This window comes from Onychomys torridus, chromosome 23 (assembly GCF_903995425.1).
Source record: "Onychomys torridus chromosome 23, mOncTor1.1, whole genome shotgun sequence".
NCBI classification, from domain to species: domain Eukaryota; kingdom Metazoa; phylum Chordata; class Mammalia; order Rodentia; family Cricetidae; genus Onychomys; species Onychomys torridus.
The window spans coordinates 1,873,538-1,890,263 of NC_050465.1; the positions used below are offsets into that span (position 1 = coordinate 1,873,538).

The 16,726-nt window shown below is 46.5% G+C and overlaps 1 protein-coding gene across 3 annotated transcripts in view; it reads left to right on the plus strand.

Moving 5' to 3' along the window:
- Window positions 1–16,726, plus strand: part of Armc9 (armadillo repeat containing 9) — a 143,404-nt gene that overhangs the window by 108,808 nt on the left and 17,870 nt on the right. For all 3 annotated transcript variants that reach the window (XM_036173451.1, XM_036173452.1, XM_036173454.1), the window contains exon 21: window positions 10,968–11,083. In XM_036173451.1, the coding sequence (XP_036029344.1) occupies window positions 10,968–11,083 (116 nt within the window). The remainder of the gene's footprint in view (window positions 1–10,967; window positions 11,084–16,726) is intronic.

A 16,726-nucleotide genomic window follows, 5' to 3' on the forward strand; every position in this document is an offset into this window, starting at 1 on the left:
GTCCTTCCTCCTGCCTTGCTATTGGCCATTCAGTTCTTTATTAGACCATCATGTGTTAGACAGGCACAGTAACCCAGCTTCACAGAGTTAAACAAATGCAACATCAACAAAAGTAACACACCTTGAAATAATATTCCCCAGCAGGGTTCAGTAGGGCTTGGGTTATGAAAAGATCTGTGTTAGCCAGTTGCTCTCAGTGGCCCTGAAGAGCCTTGGAGCCCTGTCAGAGATAGACCTGCTGGGGTATGAAAGTGGAGTTGGAGAGAAGTAGAAATAAAAGGGCTGGCAGGTGTCTTTATGACGTCTGCAGTGTCACCCATGGTACCAGTCATCACCAGCTGAATCTTTCCATTTCCATGTTGCAGCAGTTTGAATGTCATTGGCCCCCATAAGCTCATAGGCAGTGACACTGTTAGGAGGTGTGGCTTTGTTGGAGTGGGTGTGGCCTTGTTGGAGGAAGTGTGTCACTGTGGGGCAGGCTTTGAGGTCTCCTATGCTCAGGATACCACCCAGTGTCTCAGTCCACTTCCTGTTGCCTGCAAGATGTAGGACTCTCAGCTACTTTTCCAGCACCATGTCTGCCTGCACGCCGCCATGTTCCTGTCATGATGATAATGGACTGAACCTCTGAAACTGTAAGTGAGCCACCCCGATTAAATGTTTTCTTTATAAGAGTTGCTGTGGTCATGGTGTCTCCTCACAGCAATAGAAACTCTAACTGGTTTCTGGACACATGTGTTAATTAAGTTTGGATCTGTCAACACAGAAATAGTGGCTGAAGTTCAGCAGGCAGGGCAAGAGTAGGCAGACAGCCAGGGTTCTCCTGCACATCAGGCATGGGAGAAGAAAGAGGGACTCTGTGATAGTTCAAATGTATTTGGCCCCCATAAACTCATAGGGAGTGGCACTATTAAGAGGTGTGGCCTTGTTGGAGGAACTATGGTCCCTTTAATCCAGACCTTGAGGCTGGAGGGCACACTTTTATCTGGACCACGTCTTCTGTTGGAAGTGTGTCACTTCAGGGGTGAGCTTTGAGGTCCTTTTCTCAAACTTCACTCAGTGTGACTGTCAGTGGACTTCCTGTTGCCTCTGAGTCAAGATGTAGGACTCTTAGCTTCAGCACCATGTCTGCCTGCACGCCACCATTCTACCCGCCATGATGGACTGACCCTCTGAACTGTAAGCCAGCCCCCTCAATTAAATGTTTTCTTTATAGGAGTGGCCGTGGTCATGGTGTCTCCTTGCAGCAATAGAAACCCTGACGCAGACAGGCCCTAAGGGCAAAAGTCAAAAAGCCAGAGGGGACTGCGGAGAACCTGAAGAGTGCAGTGTCTTGGAGACAGAGGAGTGGCCAATGGTGTCATCATCTGCCATAGGGCCAGAAATTGCCCTCTGAGAGATCCTTGGTAGTATTGATGCTCAGCCAACTCCAGGAGCCACTGGCTAATAACCAGCCAGAAAAATAGGAAGGAAGAAGGCTGGAAGTGTAGAGAATGCTCCTAACATGCCTGAGGCCCTAGGCTGAACTGCCAGCTCCAAAACTGATGTCTCAGGGTGTCAGAGAGCAGATGCATAGGCAGATACATGCTAACATGCAAGCTTCTGGAAGGGAGGAGCAATTTCCAGGGATGAACCAAACTAGGCTGAAGCCCTGTGCTGGCTGGCTGAGCACACCATTATTTTTCAGACAAGCTGTTGCTTCTTTGAAACAAAAGGTTGGCAGAGCCAGTTACGTGGATCCTAAAATCTCCAAATAGGTGAGCTAGAGAGAAAGACTAGAGTCAGCCTCTCAACAAGGAACAGGCAAAGCCAGAGGCCCAGGAAGAGGAATGTGGTGTGGTCATGTGACCTGATCCTTGACAGGAGCAAGTGGAAGCAGAAAGTACCCGTCCAATGCCCACTACCACCCCCAGCTAGGCCCTCGTGCCCTCATCAGGAGCTGCTCTCCCTGGTGACCTGTCCATGTTCTCCCATCATGAGAGGACCCTCCCAGGGACAGCCAGGGGCCACCTCGTGGAACTCCGTGGATCATGGCAGGTGGAGTTTAAGCTGCATACGCAACTGTAGGAGTGAGGGTAGGGCAGGACTCCATTGATTTCGATCTTAACAGGGTCTGGGGATGTACTCATTTGACAGAGTGCCTCCCTAGCATGCATGAAGCTTTGAGTTCCATTCTAAACACCACATACTTGTAATCCCAGCACGGAAGAGGTGGAGGCAAGATCTCAAGTTCAAAGTCATCCTCAATTACATGTGAATTTGAGGCCTGCTTAGGATATATGAGATGTTATCTCAAAAATAGTCTACTAAAATATAAATAAGTAAATAAAACGTATCAACTTAGAGTCACACTGTGGCTACTTTGTGTAAATGGACTTGAGGTCAAGAATGGAGAGAAAGAAGTAAGTAACTGAAGCAACTGGAGAAAGGCTAGCTACTGCCACCCAGTTAGGAAAAGGTCTGCTGGACGGAACCCGCTCTTGTCCTCAGAATGTATTGTGGACCAGAGGAGCCCAGCTGGCTATGCAGGCTCGGTTCCTGCTGGGTCAATGCAGTGATGCTGCCAGTGGTCAGGAGGTGACCAGCCAGGGACTCCAAGTTGTTGGTGACCTCCTGAACTATCACTAGACCTTTGTCTCCCTTGGGGAGCATGCTGGCTTCTGAGAGGCTTGACAGCATGACAAGACATGATTCTTCAGAGCGTCTGCAGGATCCTCTACTTCAGAAACAGGTGACCAGAAGAGGCCAGTGGGCGGGGCTCCTCTGCAGGGCAGGACAAGACATCCATGTCTGTGCCTCTAACTCCACAGTACTCAAATTATAGCATAGGGATTAGTTGTGATTTAATACAACCTAAATACAACCTTCAGTTAACTTTTTTGGCCCCTTTACATAGTATACTGCTGTGGGTGAGGTCTTATGTAGATTTAATGACAGTTTTTAACGACAAAACCTGAGGCAGAGCATGCTGGGACTGCCTTTGGTTGAACATACTGGTGGGGTGCTTTCAATTAGTAACCACAGATGATGGGCACTTGGAAATGGTATCATTTCACCATAACCCACACTCAGAACCTCCTTAATGCATGCATATCCATTTTACTATAGAGGGAATAGTTTTGGAGCCCACAGAAAAGGTCCATACACTCTTGCTTGTCTCTCTGGTATCCATTACAACTGTATGGAACAATGCGCCATCAGAATAAGGACAAAAATAATTGCTTATATAGAGGTGAAGGCCAAGGGCATCCATTTCCCATGATTGCAGGAACAAAGGACGACACACTGGCTGCCTTAAAACAGACATGTATTCTGTCATGGTTTCAGAGGGCAGAGGTCCAAACTCCAGATTTGGACAGGGCTGGGCTTCCCCCAAAGCTCTGAAGGAGACACCTTCCTTGATTCTTCCAGCTCATGGTAGCCCCATATGATCCTTGGCTTGTGGCCACACCACTCTGATCTCTGCCTCCATCTTCAGTGGCCTTCTTGATTTCAAAAATCCTTAATTGTATCTGCAAAGATTCTTTTTGCAAATAAAGTCATGTTCTCAGGTTCCAGAATCAGAGCATGCATGAATTTTTTGGAGACCTCTTTTGAGTCCCTAACCACAGGCCACCTCCGGAGCTCATCATAGAAACATCTCTATTGAAATCATACATACGACTCAGTTTGGAGCAGAGCCATAGCTACTGAGGCCACATGTGCACCCCGGTGCTTCCATCCTTCATAAAACCACCCAGACCCATGACCCCAAACTGCCAGCCTACAGCCTGTGCATTCTGGGCCATGAATTTTATAAATTTACAAACTCAAGTTCCATTTGCTTTTGGGATACCATCTTACAAGGACTCCAATTTGCAGTAAGGCTTGTTAAGGAAGAGAATGGCTCAGTTGCCTTTAGCCTACTGGCTATGGGTGGGTTAGGACTTCTGTTGGTCTTTTCTGTGTCAAACACACAGATTGCAAGCCCAGCACCACTTTGAGATCTTTGGCAACAGTTAACTCTGCAGCTCACACATGGTTGAGCCTGTATGATAATGAGTATTCAGAGATGGGTAATGCTTGGGGGGCACTCACCAACCTAAGACAGAGCGTCTGTGTGGCCTGGACAGGTGTTTCCATGATGGGTAAGATGACCTGCTGACGTCCCACGCAACCTAAGTCAGAAGCTCATTTTTTGGCCAGCTGAATGTGGGTGACAGTTGTGTGGCTTGATCTGTTTGTGGGGTCCCTGACAGCAGGACCAGGACTTATCCGAGGTGCATGAACCAACTTTTTGGAACCCATTCCCTGTTGTGGGATACCTTGCTCAGCCTTGATACAATGGGGAGGGGCTAGGCTCTCCTTCAACTTGGTATGCCAGACTTGGTTGACTACCATGGGAGGCCTTACCCACTCTGAGAAGTGGATGGGGGTAGAGTAGGAGGGAGGTGAGGAGGCCATAGAAGGAGAGGGAGGGGGAACTGGGGTTGGTATGTGAAATGAAAAAAATTTTAATAAATAAATATATTTTTAAAAAAGAAGCTCATTTTTTAGTAAAAAGGGGGGACCTGTAGGGCCCTGTCCCCCGTTTTGGGTAACTGTTGTCTTGCTTGCTGACCTTGACCTTGATATCCTCCCTATGCTAATTCCCTGTGGGGTTCCACCCTCCTGAATGCTTAAGGGAAGTTCCTTGTCTGTGTATCCAGCATACTGGGCGTTAACAGCTTAGATGCAAGATTGTAAAACATTAGAAGCAAACTTCTGCCCTCCGGGGTTCTCCCATTGTGCTGGAAGCCTGTATTTAAGACCTCCTCCCCCCTTCAATAAACGGCATTCAAATAAATAAATAAATAAATAAATAAATAAATAAATAAATAAATAAGAGTGGGGGGTCTTGTCTTGCACTTTGCACTCATGGTGCATAAAAGGGCTTAATGTCACAGCTCATAACCGCATGTGCCAAGTGAGGGAGACTAAACTGCCTTGGTGACTTTTCTGTGACTGAGTAGCTGACAGAAGCAACTGAAGGGAGCAAAGGTTTGTTTTGGCTCACAGTTCAGGAGACACAGTCCAGCTTGGCATGGGCTCTGGTGGCTGCCGTAGCTTGGCCCACGGCAGCAGGCCCTTGTAGCATGGCTTGTTCATGCTGTTGCCATCAGGAAGTGGAGGGCTAGACTAGAAGCAGAACCAAGCTGTCCTTCCGGGCCTGCCCTGGCCAGCAGGGACCACGAGCCTGTGGGGCCATCTCACATTGCAGCCATAACACCCACCATGGTGAATGTGACAGGCATTTCTCTGGAATTCATAACTTGGGGCTTTCAGCAGGAGCCAGGTCTCAGGCTGAGTCTGAAGATGTTCACTTTTGAAACATTTCATCAGAAAACTAGATTCACAGCCTTAACCTTGAAGACTGTTTCCCTGCTCTGGCAGAATGGTGATAAAATGGCAGCAGTTGCTTTCCTGGAGTTTACAAAAGAAGACAGTGAACAGATGGAACCGCCCCTAAGAAGAGGTCCAGTAAGAGCTGTAGAGAACAGAATTCCTTGAAGAACAGAGCTTGTCTGAGACCTGCCTGAAATCCCTGGCATGTCTGGAACTACTACTGATTTAAAAACAGCATAGAACCTTGGGGCATGGGAAAAAGGACAAGGTGCATCCAGGACAGCTTGCCAAGATGCCTAGGCCTAGAAGGGAGCTGTCTCTAGGTACCTGCTCTGCTGAGCCACGATGCTGCCCCCACCCTTGCTCCCAAGAGCTGTGTGTCAGAGCACACAGCACCTCTGCATCAAAGAGCCAGGCCATGCCAAATGCTGACAAGGAGAGTGAGTTACTCTTCCAAGCTTACAAGAGAATGTCACATCCAGAATGGTACTTGCCCATAATTATGGTTAAGCAAGATAATTCTGTACAAGCATACCTTGTGTCTTAGTTACTGTTCTATAGCTGTGAAGAGACACCATGGCCAAAGATACTTATAAAAGAAAGCATCTAATTGAGGGCTTATCCATGATTGCTGTGGCAGAGAGTGTGGCGACAGGCAGGCAGGCAGGCACAGTGCTGGAGTAGGAGCTGAAAGCTTACATACCCAAATACAGGAGGCTGAGAGAGGAGAGTAGGCATGGGGTGGGCTTTTGAGACCTCTAGGACCTTAACTTCCTTTTAACAGCCACTTGTCACCAACCTCTATATCTCAGATCACATCCTCTTGAATGCTCAGTGAAACTTAGAGCATGTGGCTAACTAAGCACAGATCTCTAGCCTCCAGGGAGGGACCCTAAAGCCAAGAATACAGTAAAGACAACATCAGATTCCCATAGGAAAGACCTCATCCTTGATACAGACAGTGTCTGAGGCCAACAGAAAAGTCCTCCCTGCCACAACCTTGTTAGCCTTTCTACCTGTTGACAGATTCATCTCTCTCTCTCTCCCTCTCTCTCTCTCTCTCTCTCTCTCTCTCTCTCTCTCTCTCTGTCTCTCTCTCTCTCTCAACACATTGATTCATGGCTTTATCTGTGACTGTAAAAGCTCATGTCACCCCTTCAGCATGACTTGAATCTGTGCTCCTGAACCATGGTCATTCATTTTTGGCACAGAATAAATTATTTTCTTTATAGAAGAGTTGTTATTCTACATTCACAAAATGGGATTTTTTAAAAATCTGCATTAGAATGAATTTGTTATGTTTTCTACTGAGAGATAATGACAAGAAATATATTTACAAGGTGTACAGAATTCTCTTAGCCCATGACATCCCAACCAGGAATGTCTTTTCTCCTGATACAGGAAAGTCAGCTTTCACATGAAGTTTTTATCTCTTGTTTCTATGAAGAAAAGCAGGGAAGTCAGAGGCCATTCTTGCATCTGCTCTGTTTTAAGTGTCTTTAGCTCAAAATAACTTGTATGCCAAAGTAGTCTGTTTTAGAATAGAATGATAGTCTACCACCCTCCACCTGTGAGACAGGCATTCCATGTTTCTTTGTACACTGAAACTTGAAAGTACTCTGACAGCATAGTAAATCCCTATACAAGGAGAGCTGAGTGTTTGACCTCATGTGACTGCGAATCATAGTTTTCCTACTGAGCTCAAATTAAACGCAACCTCAGCTCAACTCAGTGTGTCTTTCGCAAACTGAAAAATTGCTTAGGTCTCATCGGCTCTATACCTCTGTCTCAGCGCCATCAATTAGTTGGTTGTCTCTTGGTCATGAGATGACTGACAGCTACTGCCATAATCTATAAAGTCAAAAAGGAGCCAGACACACCTACCCTCAACAGTTGCTTTCCTTAAAATTCACTTTGGTGGCTACCATTTCTTATGCGTCAAAACAGGATCATGTGATCCCAAGCTGCAAGAGAGTCTGAGAAGATGAATTCTTTTTTTTTTCCCTGCTATCGGCCAATCAGTTTATTTTATTAACAATGAGCATAATCCACAGTATTTTCTTCTTTTTGTTTAATTAAAAAGGAAGATTTTAACCTTACACAGTAAAATTATATATAACAAAAACAATTATTAAGTAAGAATTACAGTAACAATATCCAACCCATTTGTATTTGGAAAAATTAAAGAAAATATTCTGTCATCTAATTTTTGTGAGTCCAAAGTTTTGTATCTAATTTACCTTTTATCATAACTAAGGAAAACTATAATTATAACTCTTTAGTCTTCAGCTCCATCAAAGACCCCAAAAGAGTGAAATGTTACCTAACAACAGGAAAATCTTGCCACCTGGACATCACCCATAGTTCCTTTGTAATGTTGGGGCATCCACCTCTGGCCTACAGGCCTAGTATATCTGACAGACTTTGCTGTGAAGCAGGGGATTTTAAAAGACTGTCCTGCCTTGTCTTGGTAAAGTTCAGCAGTCACCTTTCTTGTGTCCTGTTGGTCCAGTTTGGACAGTAATTGTCAGCAGTTGAGGCAAGGGCAGTTTCTCTGACCATATGGCTAGCTTTTGCCGTAAAGAAAATAAACTCCATACAAATTTTTTCAATGCCCAACAGAAGATGAATTCTTTCTAACTAGACATATTACTGTGTTAACAAAATAAGTTGTTGTGTTTGTGAGGGAGTGAATAGTAAGTAGTCAGCTAACAATGTCTGCTGCTTCTAGGTTATTTTTATATGTAAAGAGATGATGATGATGATAGATAGATAGATAGATAGATAGATAGATAAAGGTTTCTATTGCTGTGAAGAGACACCATGATCATGGCAACTCTTATAAAGGAAAACTTTATTAGGGCTGGCTTACAGTTCAAAGGTTTAGTCCATTATCAGTATGGCAGGAATTATGGTGGCATGCAGGAAGACATGGTGCTGGAGAAGAGCTGAGAGTTCTAGATATTGATCCATAGGCATCAGAAGATAGACTGATATACATTGGCCAGGCTTGAGCATCTGAGACCTCAAAGCCCACCCTCAGTGACACATTTCCTCCAACAAGGCCACACCTCCTAATAGTGCTACTCCCTATGGGCCTATGGGGCCATTTTCATTCAGACCAGCATGGATGGATGGATGGATGGATGGATGGATGGATGGATGGATGGATGGATCAATTGATCAATCGATCTTGTTTTCTTTTTCTTTTTTTTTATGGTTTTTCGAGACAGAGTTTCTCTATATAACAGCTCTGGCTGTCATGGAACTTGCTTTGTAGACTAGGCTGGCCTCAAACTTGAAGAGATCCTCCTGCCTTTGCCTCCTGAGTGCTAGGATTAAAGGCGTGCGCCACCACTATCTAGTTGTATTCTTTTTTTATTATTATTACATTTATTTATTCAGAGGAAAACTTGTGAGAATTATTTCTCTCCTTCCACCATGTAGGTCATGGGATCAAACTCAGGCTGTTAATCTTGTCACAGCAAGCTTGCCTGTCCTGAAGTATAACCATATTACAATAATTCATGCTGGGCAGGAATGATGTCACACACCTGCAATCTCAGAACTGAGGAGGCTGAGGCAGGAGCATTGCAAGTGTGAAGGGAGCCTAAACTACATAGACCCTGCCCACCACCCCACCCCCCAAAAAAAGAGTTGAGGAGCATAGCACATGGTAGAGCACTTGCCTAGCTTGCACTTTGTCAGGATTTCATGATTCACAATGTAAAAAGAGAATGGGAAAGAAGAAAAACTCAAGGGAGCTTTTTAGCTTTGTTGATCGCTTTTGTTGTGATTGTTCTGGGTTTTTGTTGGTTTTTTGTTTTTTTGTTTTTTGTTTGTTTGTTTGTTTGTTTGTTTTTTTGAGGCAGGCTCTTACCTTACAGCCCATGCTGGACTAGCATTTGAGATCCTCCAGCCTTGGGCCTCCCTAGTCCTGGGATTCTAGGCATGTAGCAGCACACCTGGCCTGGCCAACCTTTACCACTGAGTAAACTGTCAGTCATATGCTACATTATTTTTATTATGGTTAAAAATTCCACATTTTGCATTGGGAGAACCTCTCTTCAGGCAGATCCTCCATCTGTAATCCAGATGGCAGTTGTTCTTGGACTAGAGGTGCAGCCACACCCCTTGCCCATCTCTGAAGCTCCTCAAGCATTTCCTTGGAATCCAGCTTCAAGAGCACTGCCTAATCAGCGGGTCCAGCCCAGGCAGGGCCAGCAGACAGGAGGGAGCTCTGACCTATGGGAATGGATACTAAATGGTCACTGCATGCCAGATGCTTTGCTGGGCCTATTTTCAAACATCTGAAAACGGATGTGTGATGTATTATCTGACCCTGTAAGAGGCATGAGGAGGGCAAGCACCAAGAAGCAGCAAGCTGGCAGGAGCCTCAGACTCGACTGGAAGAGGCCCTGTGGCACTGACCCCTTATCTAGCAGCTTGACTCCTGCTAAGTAGCCCAGGCTAGCCTTAAATTTGATATGTGTCTCAGGTGAAGTCTTCTTAGGATCGCCCAAATTCTAGCTAATGTGGCAGAGAGGAAGTCGATCAGGCTGTCCCTGAGCCTACAGATATACCATCTCTGCCTCCTCCCAGGCGCTGGCCTTATACAGGCTTGTACCACTATGCTGGGATAAAATGATGATTTTTTTTTAAATCAAATCTGCCTGTTTTTTCTCCCTTCTCACCTTTAAAAATCCAGTCCTCTTCAAAGCTTAGAGCAGCTACTGTTCTCAACTGTTTTCTTCTTCCTGTGGCTTTTTAAATTTATACTGCTCCATGTGATCGTGTGCAAAGCTAAAAAGACTCCTCATAACTTTTGTGTTCCCGTGTAACCTGTACCATGGACCCTCTTACTGTAAGTCCCTTTCTTTTGTTTGTTTGGTTTTGTTTGTTTGTTTGTTTGTTTTTTGTTTTGGTTTTTTTGTCTTTTTGAGACAGGGTTTCTCTGTAGCTTTGGAGCCTATCCTGGAACTCACTCTGTAGACCAGGCTAGTCTTGAACTCACAGAGATCCACCTGCCTCTGCCTCCCAAGTGCTGGGGTTACAGGCATACACCACAACTGCCCAGCTCCTTTTTCTTATTTGGTACATGGCGCGCGTTGTGTGTGTGTGTGTGTGTGTGTTCATATATGTGCATGCAAAGGTCACAAATTGTCACTACATGTCACCTCTTCCTTTCTTGCTCTCCACCTGACACTCCGAGGCAGGATCCCTCTGGGATCTGGCTAGTCTCCTTAGCCTGTTTACCCCAGGCATCCCTTGTCTGTACTTCTCAGCTAGGATTACAAGCTAGACACCACGTCTGCCCAGCTTTTATGTAGGTAGGTGCTGGGATCTGAACTCTTGTCTTTATACCCATCTTCCTCACCTCTAACACCACCACCCCTTTTTGTGAGACAGTTTCATGTAGCCCAGGCTAGCCTCAAACTTGCTATTTAACTGAATTCTGATCTTCCTGCCTCCTAAGTGCTAGGAATACAGGTGCCCTTGCCTGGCTCACATGGCATCTTGACCCTGGAAACCTATTAATCCGCTCTGCTTCTGGGTGGCTCTTAGTGGCGCATGGTCTCAAACCTGTTTCTTACTTCCACCAGATCATGACCAACACTGGGAAGGCTCGGCGCAAAGGGCTGGCCAGTGTGCAGTGGAGTGGGGATGAGCCCCTGCGTCGGCCCGTCACCCCTGGTGGCCACAGGACGGGGTGCCCAGTGTAAGTTCGGGATACAGGAAGCAGGAGTCTGTTTTCTTAAGCGCGTCTTCATTAACTGCTGTGTAATATGTATTAAAGTGCATAATAAAGCATTCATACTCGAAAGCATTTCTCTATCTCTTGAGGATTTTTGGAGGAAAAGCAGGTGAGGTCCCATCTCCCCCATACACACTTAGGTTTTTTTCCAGAAGGAGAAGTGTGTGACTTGCTAGACTCCCAGGGCCACCTCCAAAGACCACTGTTGGCCAGGGTCATTCAGAGGAAAGTTCCTGAGCAATGGCCAGTTCAGCCAGTTTGTGGCCTCTCCTCATAACGCCAGGTCCAGTGCCAGGACTGGAGTGTCACAGTTCTATTTTAGATGAACTGTGACAAAGCAGCTGTGTGACCTGGGCCATGCATGAAGCCCTGGGTTCTGTCCCCAGCACAGGACAAATAATAATAATAATAGGAAAAGCAGCCATGTCCTTTTTTCTAGCTTCCAGGCACTGTTCATTCTCTGTAGCCTGGTTTCTACCTCTTGACATAAAAATAAAACTTCAGTCAGGTCATCTGGGACTCTGGGCCTCTGGAAAGGCTTGAGGCTGAGTCGCCAGTCAAGAGTCCCTTCTGGTATTTGCCTGCCCTGTCTTTTCCTAAACTCAGAAAACTATAAACCGGTGTGCAGGAGGTTATAGAGAGCTAGCTGAGGGCCTCCAGTTACTCAGCAAGTAGTGACCTTATCCTGATGGCCACACCATGTTACCCTTAACCCCTGTTGCTGAACGGTTTGGTTATTTCCAGTTTTACTGTGTGGTAACTTTATGACAATCAAGAAGGCACTTAGCAGCCAAGGGTGGAAACACTTGTCTGTGTGAGCTCCACACCACAGCCACCAGAAACACCAGCGTCCAGCACCAGCTCTTGCCAAGCTTTATTACACATCTGGAATTTGATGTATGAAACTTCCCAGCCCACACCATGGATCGGTGCTCTGGGGGTCTGTTTGATCAGCTCCCTTGTGCTTCCCTGTCTAGGTTTTTCTTTTTAATTACTGATCCTCAGATCAGCACATTGTCCTTTTCCCTCTCACACACCCGGCACTTTGAACATTCAGTGAAACAGAGAGCATCACGCTAAGGAGATCCTAGAGTTCACATTGCCTCTCTCTCTCACTCCCTGGCTCTCTCTATATATAATACAGCGTTTACAAACATACTTGTCTTGTTTTTTAGAGATTTGCTCACTTAGCGTGGAGGGGGGGCGGTGCTCTTGGAGACAGAAGAGAGCATCCAATCCTCTGGTGCTGGAGTTATAAGGGCTTGTGAGCACCTGACATGGGTGCTAACTCTCATCCTCTGGTAGAGTGGCAAGCATTAACCACTGAGCTATCTCTCCAGACCTTTGTTTGATTTTAGTTTTTGTTGTTTGGTTTGTTTGATTTTTTTTTCAAGACAGGATCTCACTATGTAGCTCCAGCTGTCCTGGAACTCACTATGTAGCCCAGGCTGGCCTCAAACTCATGCTGGGATTAAAGGTTTGTGCCACACACATGGCCTTCCAGACCCTTGTTCTATGTTTTGTTTTTTGAGACAAGGTCTCACTATGAATCATTGGCTGACCTAGAACTCACTATGTAAAGCAGGCTAGCCAGAGATTCATCCGCTTCTGTCTCTCTAGGACTGAGACCAGAGCTGTGCGCCACCAAGCCTGGTTTCCTTGTTTTGTGTCTTGTGGTCCAGATTGGCCTTGAACTTGCTGTATGGCTGAGGGACTGCCTTACAGTCCTGTCCCACCATACCTGGCTTATACAGCTTTTTGTCTGTTTGCTCATTTTTGGTTTTGTTTATTACTGACCTGTTTAAAAGGAGGTTACAGACATAGTTCCTAAGAATAAGGACACCTCATACAGACAGCTGTGCCAGTTACTCTGATGTGATCAGTACCATGTGTCTGTGTATTGAAATGTCACACTGTCCCCATACATATGTGCAAACACTGAGGTGACCAGCTAGAAATGTACTTTAAGAAGAACAACCACTTAGCCACACCTACAAGTTAACTACAGTATGAACTGCCTTTCTTGCCTGCCAATGTGTCACTTACATTTGAGGGGTTATGGTTTTTGGGGGGTGGGGGTGTTTTGATCTAGAATATAGTGAGAGATGAGTACTGGTCAACCTAATTTAAATGGCCCATTTGAGATGAAAGCAGCAAGAGGGACTGGTGAGATTCCTGCTGGGTGTGGGAAGGAGACAACAGTCTTTCAGCTTTCAGAAAATAATTAAAACCCTGGTTTCACAGCAAGACAGCCATGACTGAGACACTTCAGTCAGAGATCTGACAAATTAACACCTGACCAAGGGGCACTGTTCATTCTTGGGCCAGATGACCTGTCCTGTAGAGAGACCATGGAGCATGTTTCTCCAGCTGGAGGTTGTGTTAGGGAGGTGTCTGGCCAGGGTGGACCTGGCCAGCCATGAGCACCCTGGATCTGTAGTCCCACCCACCCTGAAGCAGTGGCTCTCCCAAGTCCCTCTGCCAGGCGGATTCAACAAACTGCCTCAGCTCCTCGGTTCTGGGATCACAGGTACACACCACCACCTCCAAGTCCAACATTGTTTTCATTTCTATGAAAACTCAGTCCTGGGAACCCAAAAATAAGTGAGATGTGATACCCACCCCCAGAAGCACTCAGAGCAGCAGATCCTGTAGCAAGAAAAGACATGGAGAGGTCTGCTCGATGTGACATGGTAAGAATGTGACAGTATTCAGAAAACCTGTGGCCTCCTGAGGGCCGTGAGTGGTGGTGATCAGAATCCCCATCTCTGCTTCTTGAGTTTACACTCAAGGAATTCAATTTTCCATTCAAAACCACCAGCCCTTGGTAACTCTGCCTTGCTTCCAGATAAATCCAGAATCTTAACTCTTCTGGGGACACTTAGTTAATATGTGTTTCACAGATTCAAGAGGCTAGTGCTGGGTCTGTAGCTCTACCCTGTAATTTACAGTTCTGCACAGGGGTACTTGTTACTGTATTGATTATGAAGAAATATCTACATGCCCAGTATAGAAGGCTGGCTACTAAGTTATGGTCACAAACAGTATTGGAAATGTGTGACAGCATTAAGAGTAGTTGATTACATGGGGTGATCCTCACAATGTGACAATGTGTTGTTGAATAGAAAAGCAAACTGTAATGTGGTATGACAGGCCACCTGTAAAGAGCCAGACTGGCCCGTTGGACCCAGGTTCTTTTAAGTATATATTTGCCCTTTTTTTTCTCCTTTTGAGACAAAAACCAGGTGTGGTGGTGCATGCCCTGTTTTTTAGACAGGTCTTACTATGCAGCCCTGGCCGGCCTGGAACTCACTATGTAGACTAGGCTGGCCTTGAATTCACAGAGATCCACCTGTCTCTGCCTCCTAGGACTGGGCTTAAAGACATGTACCAAGTGAGAAGGGTCTCAGGTAGCCCAGGCTGGCCTGGAACTTGCATTTAACTGAGGATGACTTTCATGTATCGATTCTCTTGCATCCACCTCCCAAGTGCCAGATTAGAGGCACATACCAGCATGCCTGGGTAATGGAGTGCTGGCGCTCAAACCCAGAGCCTCCTGTACGCCAGGCAGGCACTCTACCAACTCAGCCACGTTCCCAGCTATGTATTTCCATGTTTCAAAACACTGAAATGATATCACAGTTAAGTGGTCTCCTGTAGGTATTGTGGTAGGGGCTGTCCTATACGTCCTTTGCATTATCTAATTTTTTTTCATGATAAACACTGGTTCTGTCATCAAGAACAGAAAGGATGAGGTAAACACTGGCACGTGACTCCAACCTCTCTCAGCCTTGTCTTGGCTGTGCCTCCCAGATCTGACCCCTTTCCACACCGGCCTAACCGACCCACCTGGATTCTGAGGGGCTCTGTTCCCATCTCTGCCCCTTTCACTGCCTTCTGCCCATCCCCAGCCCTCCTTCCTTTGGCCTCCCATACACTCGAGTGTGGCTCCCTCCCACTTAGATCCTCTCGGGCTATGTGCACCAGTCTGGACCTCCTCCGCAGCCCAGTGGCTGTCCCCCTGACTCTCCCACAGTGGACTGGCCCTTCTGCCATCACCCCAATTCCTCCTATGTGCTGTGCTCTAGACAGGGTCTGGAGCCCCAATCTGGGGTCTTCACCCCATCCTACTCACTGATGGCAGGCGACCCAGCCCAGCTTGGACTTACACATGTGCCTCACAGCACCCCAGTCAGTGTCTTCAGGATCAGCATGATGGCCTCAGTTCCTACCTCAGGGATGGACATGAACCCCTGCAGCAGCCCAACCAGAACCCTACTCTTCACTCTGCCCCTGACACCCTACCACCATGACCACAGAGGGTCTTTCTAACACAGAATTCCGAATTCCTTTTTTTCTTTTTCTTTCTTTCTTTCTTTCTTTTTTTTTTTTTTTTTTTTTTTTTTTTTTTTTGGCTCCTCTCTCCCTTGGGATTCAAATCTAAATATCTTTTCTTTTTCCTCTTTACCTTGCCTGCAATACTCTGCTTCTTTCCCTCTCTGGCCCCCAGAAAACCCCAACTCAGAGCTGGAAGGCTGAGTGGCCCACCCCCAGCCCACCTCTAACTCACTGTACACCCAGCACCATGTTGAGAAGTCTCTCCAGAATGGTTGTCTCTCTCCTTGTCCTCATTGAACCAGAAGGAATTGGTATCTATCGACAGCCACTTTCCCGTGTCTGACCCTAGGCAGGCACAGGCTTGTCATCGTGCTGTGACTCACTGAATCTGTAGCTGGTGTCTCCTTGCTGGAGTGAGCGCTCTGTCATACACACACAACTAGAGACCGGTCTGACGCACAGCGCCTCCAGAGTGCTTGCCTGTCTCTCAGGGACAGCTCTCCCAGACCTGTCTCTTGCCATATCTGAGAAGAGCATAGCAAGGCTGCACCAGAAACTGCCATCCATCTCGTCAACATGGGGCTAGCACAGCAACAGGCATCGCTCAGTGGTAGAAGAACTCACTTGCCTCAGTGGTGCTCTTAACTGCCTCTGTTCAGGTGATGTGACAGGATGTCACACCTTATCCTTGGAGACGTGCTTTGTGCCTTGTTTGGTGGAAACTCCAGAAGCCCTGAGCAACCCACAGCTCTTGAGACACACTGATGCTAGACATGTGCTACCCCTGTGGTGTTAGGAAGTCACAAGGGGACTAGCAGGCATGAGGTACAGCTGCCTCCTCACAGGGCCTGCCAGCTTCTGTCATTGCTCTTTAAAAAGGTGGTTTAGAGCCAGGTGGTGGTGGGGCACGCCTTTAATCCCGGCACTCTAGAGGCAGAGAGGCAGGCAGACCTGAGTTCAAGGTCAGCCTGGTCTATAAAGAGAGTTCTAGGACAGCCAGGGCTACACAGAGAAACCCTATCTCGGGGAAAGAAAAAACAAAAAAAAAAAAAACAACAACAAAAAACAAAACAAAACAAAAAAACCAGGTGGTTTATCCAGGTGGTAGCTCTATTTGTCATCCCAGCACTTGAGAGGAGGAGGCAGGAAAGTCAGAAGTTCAAGGTAATTCTCAGCTACATGAAGGCCAGCCTGGGCTACTTGAGATACTATATTATTTTTAAAGCTGGCAGCTAGGATGGTCCAGCAGGTAAAGGTGCTCGCCCACCA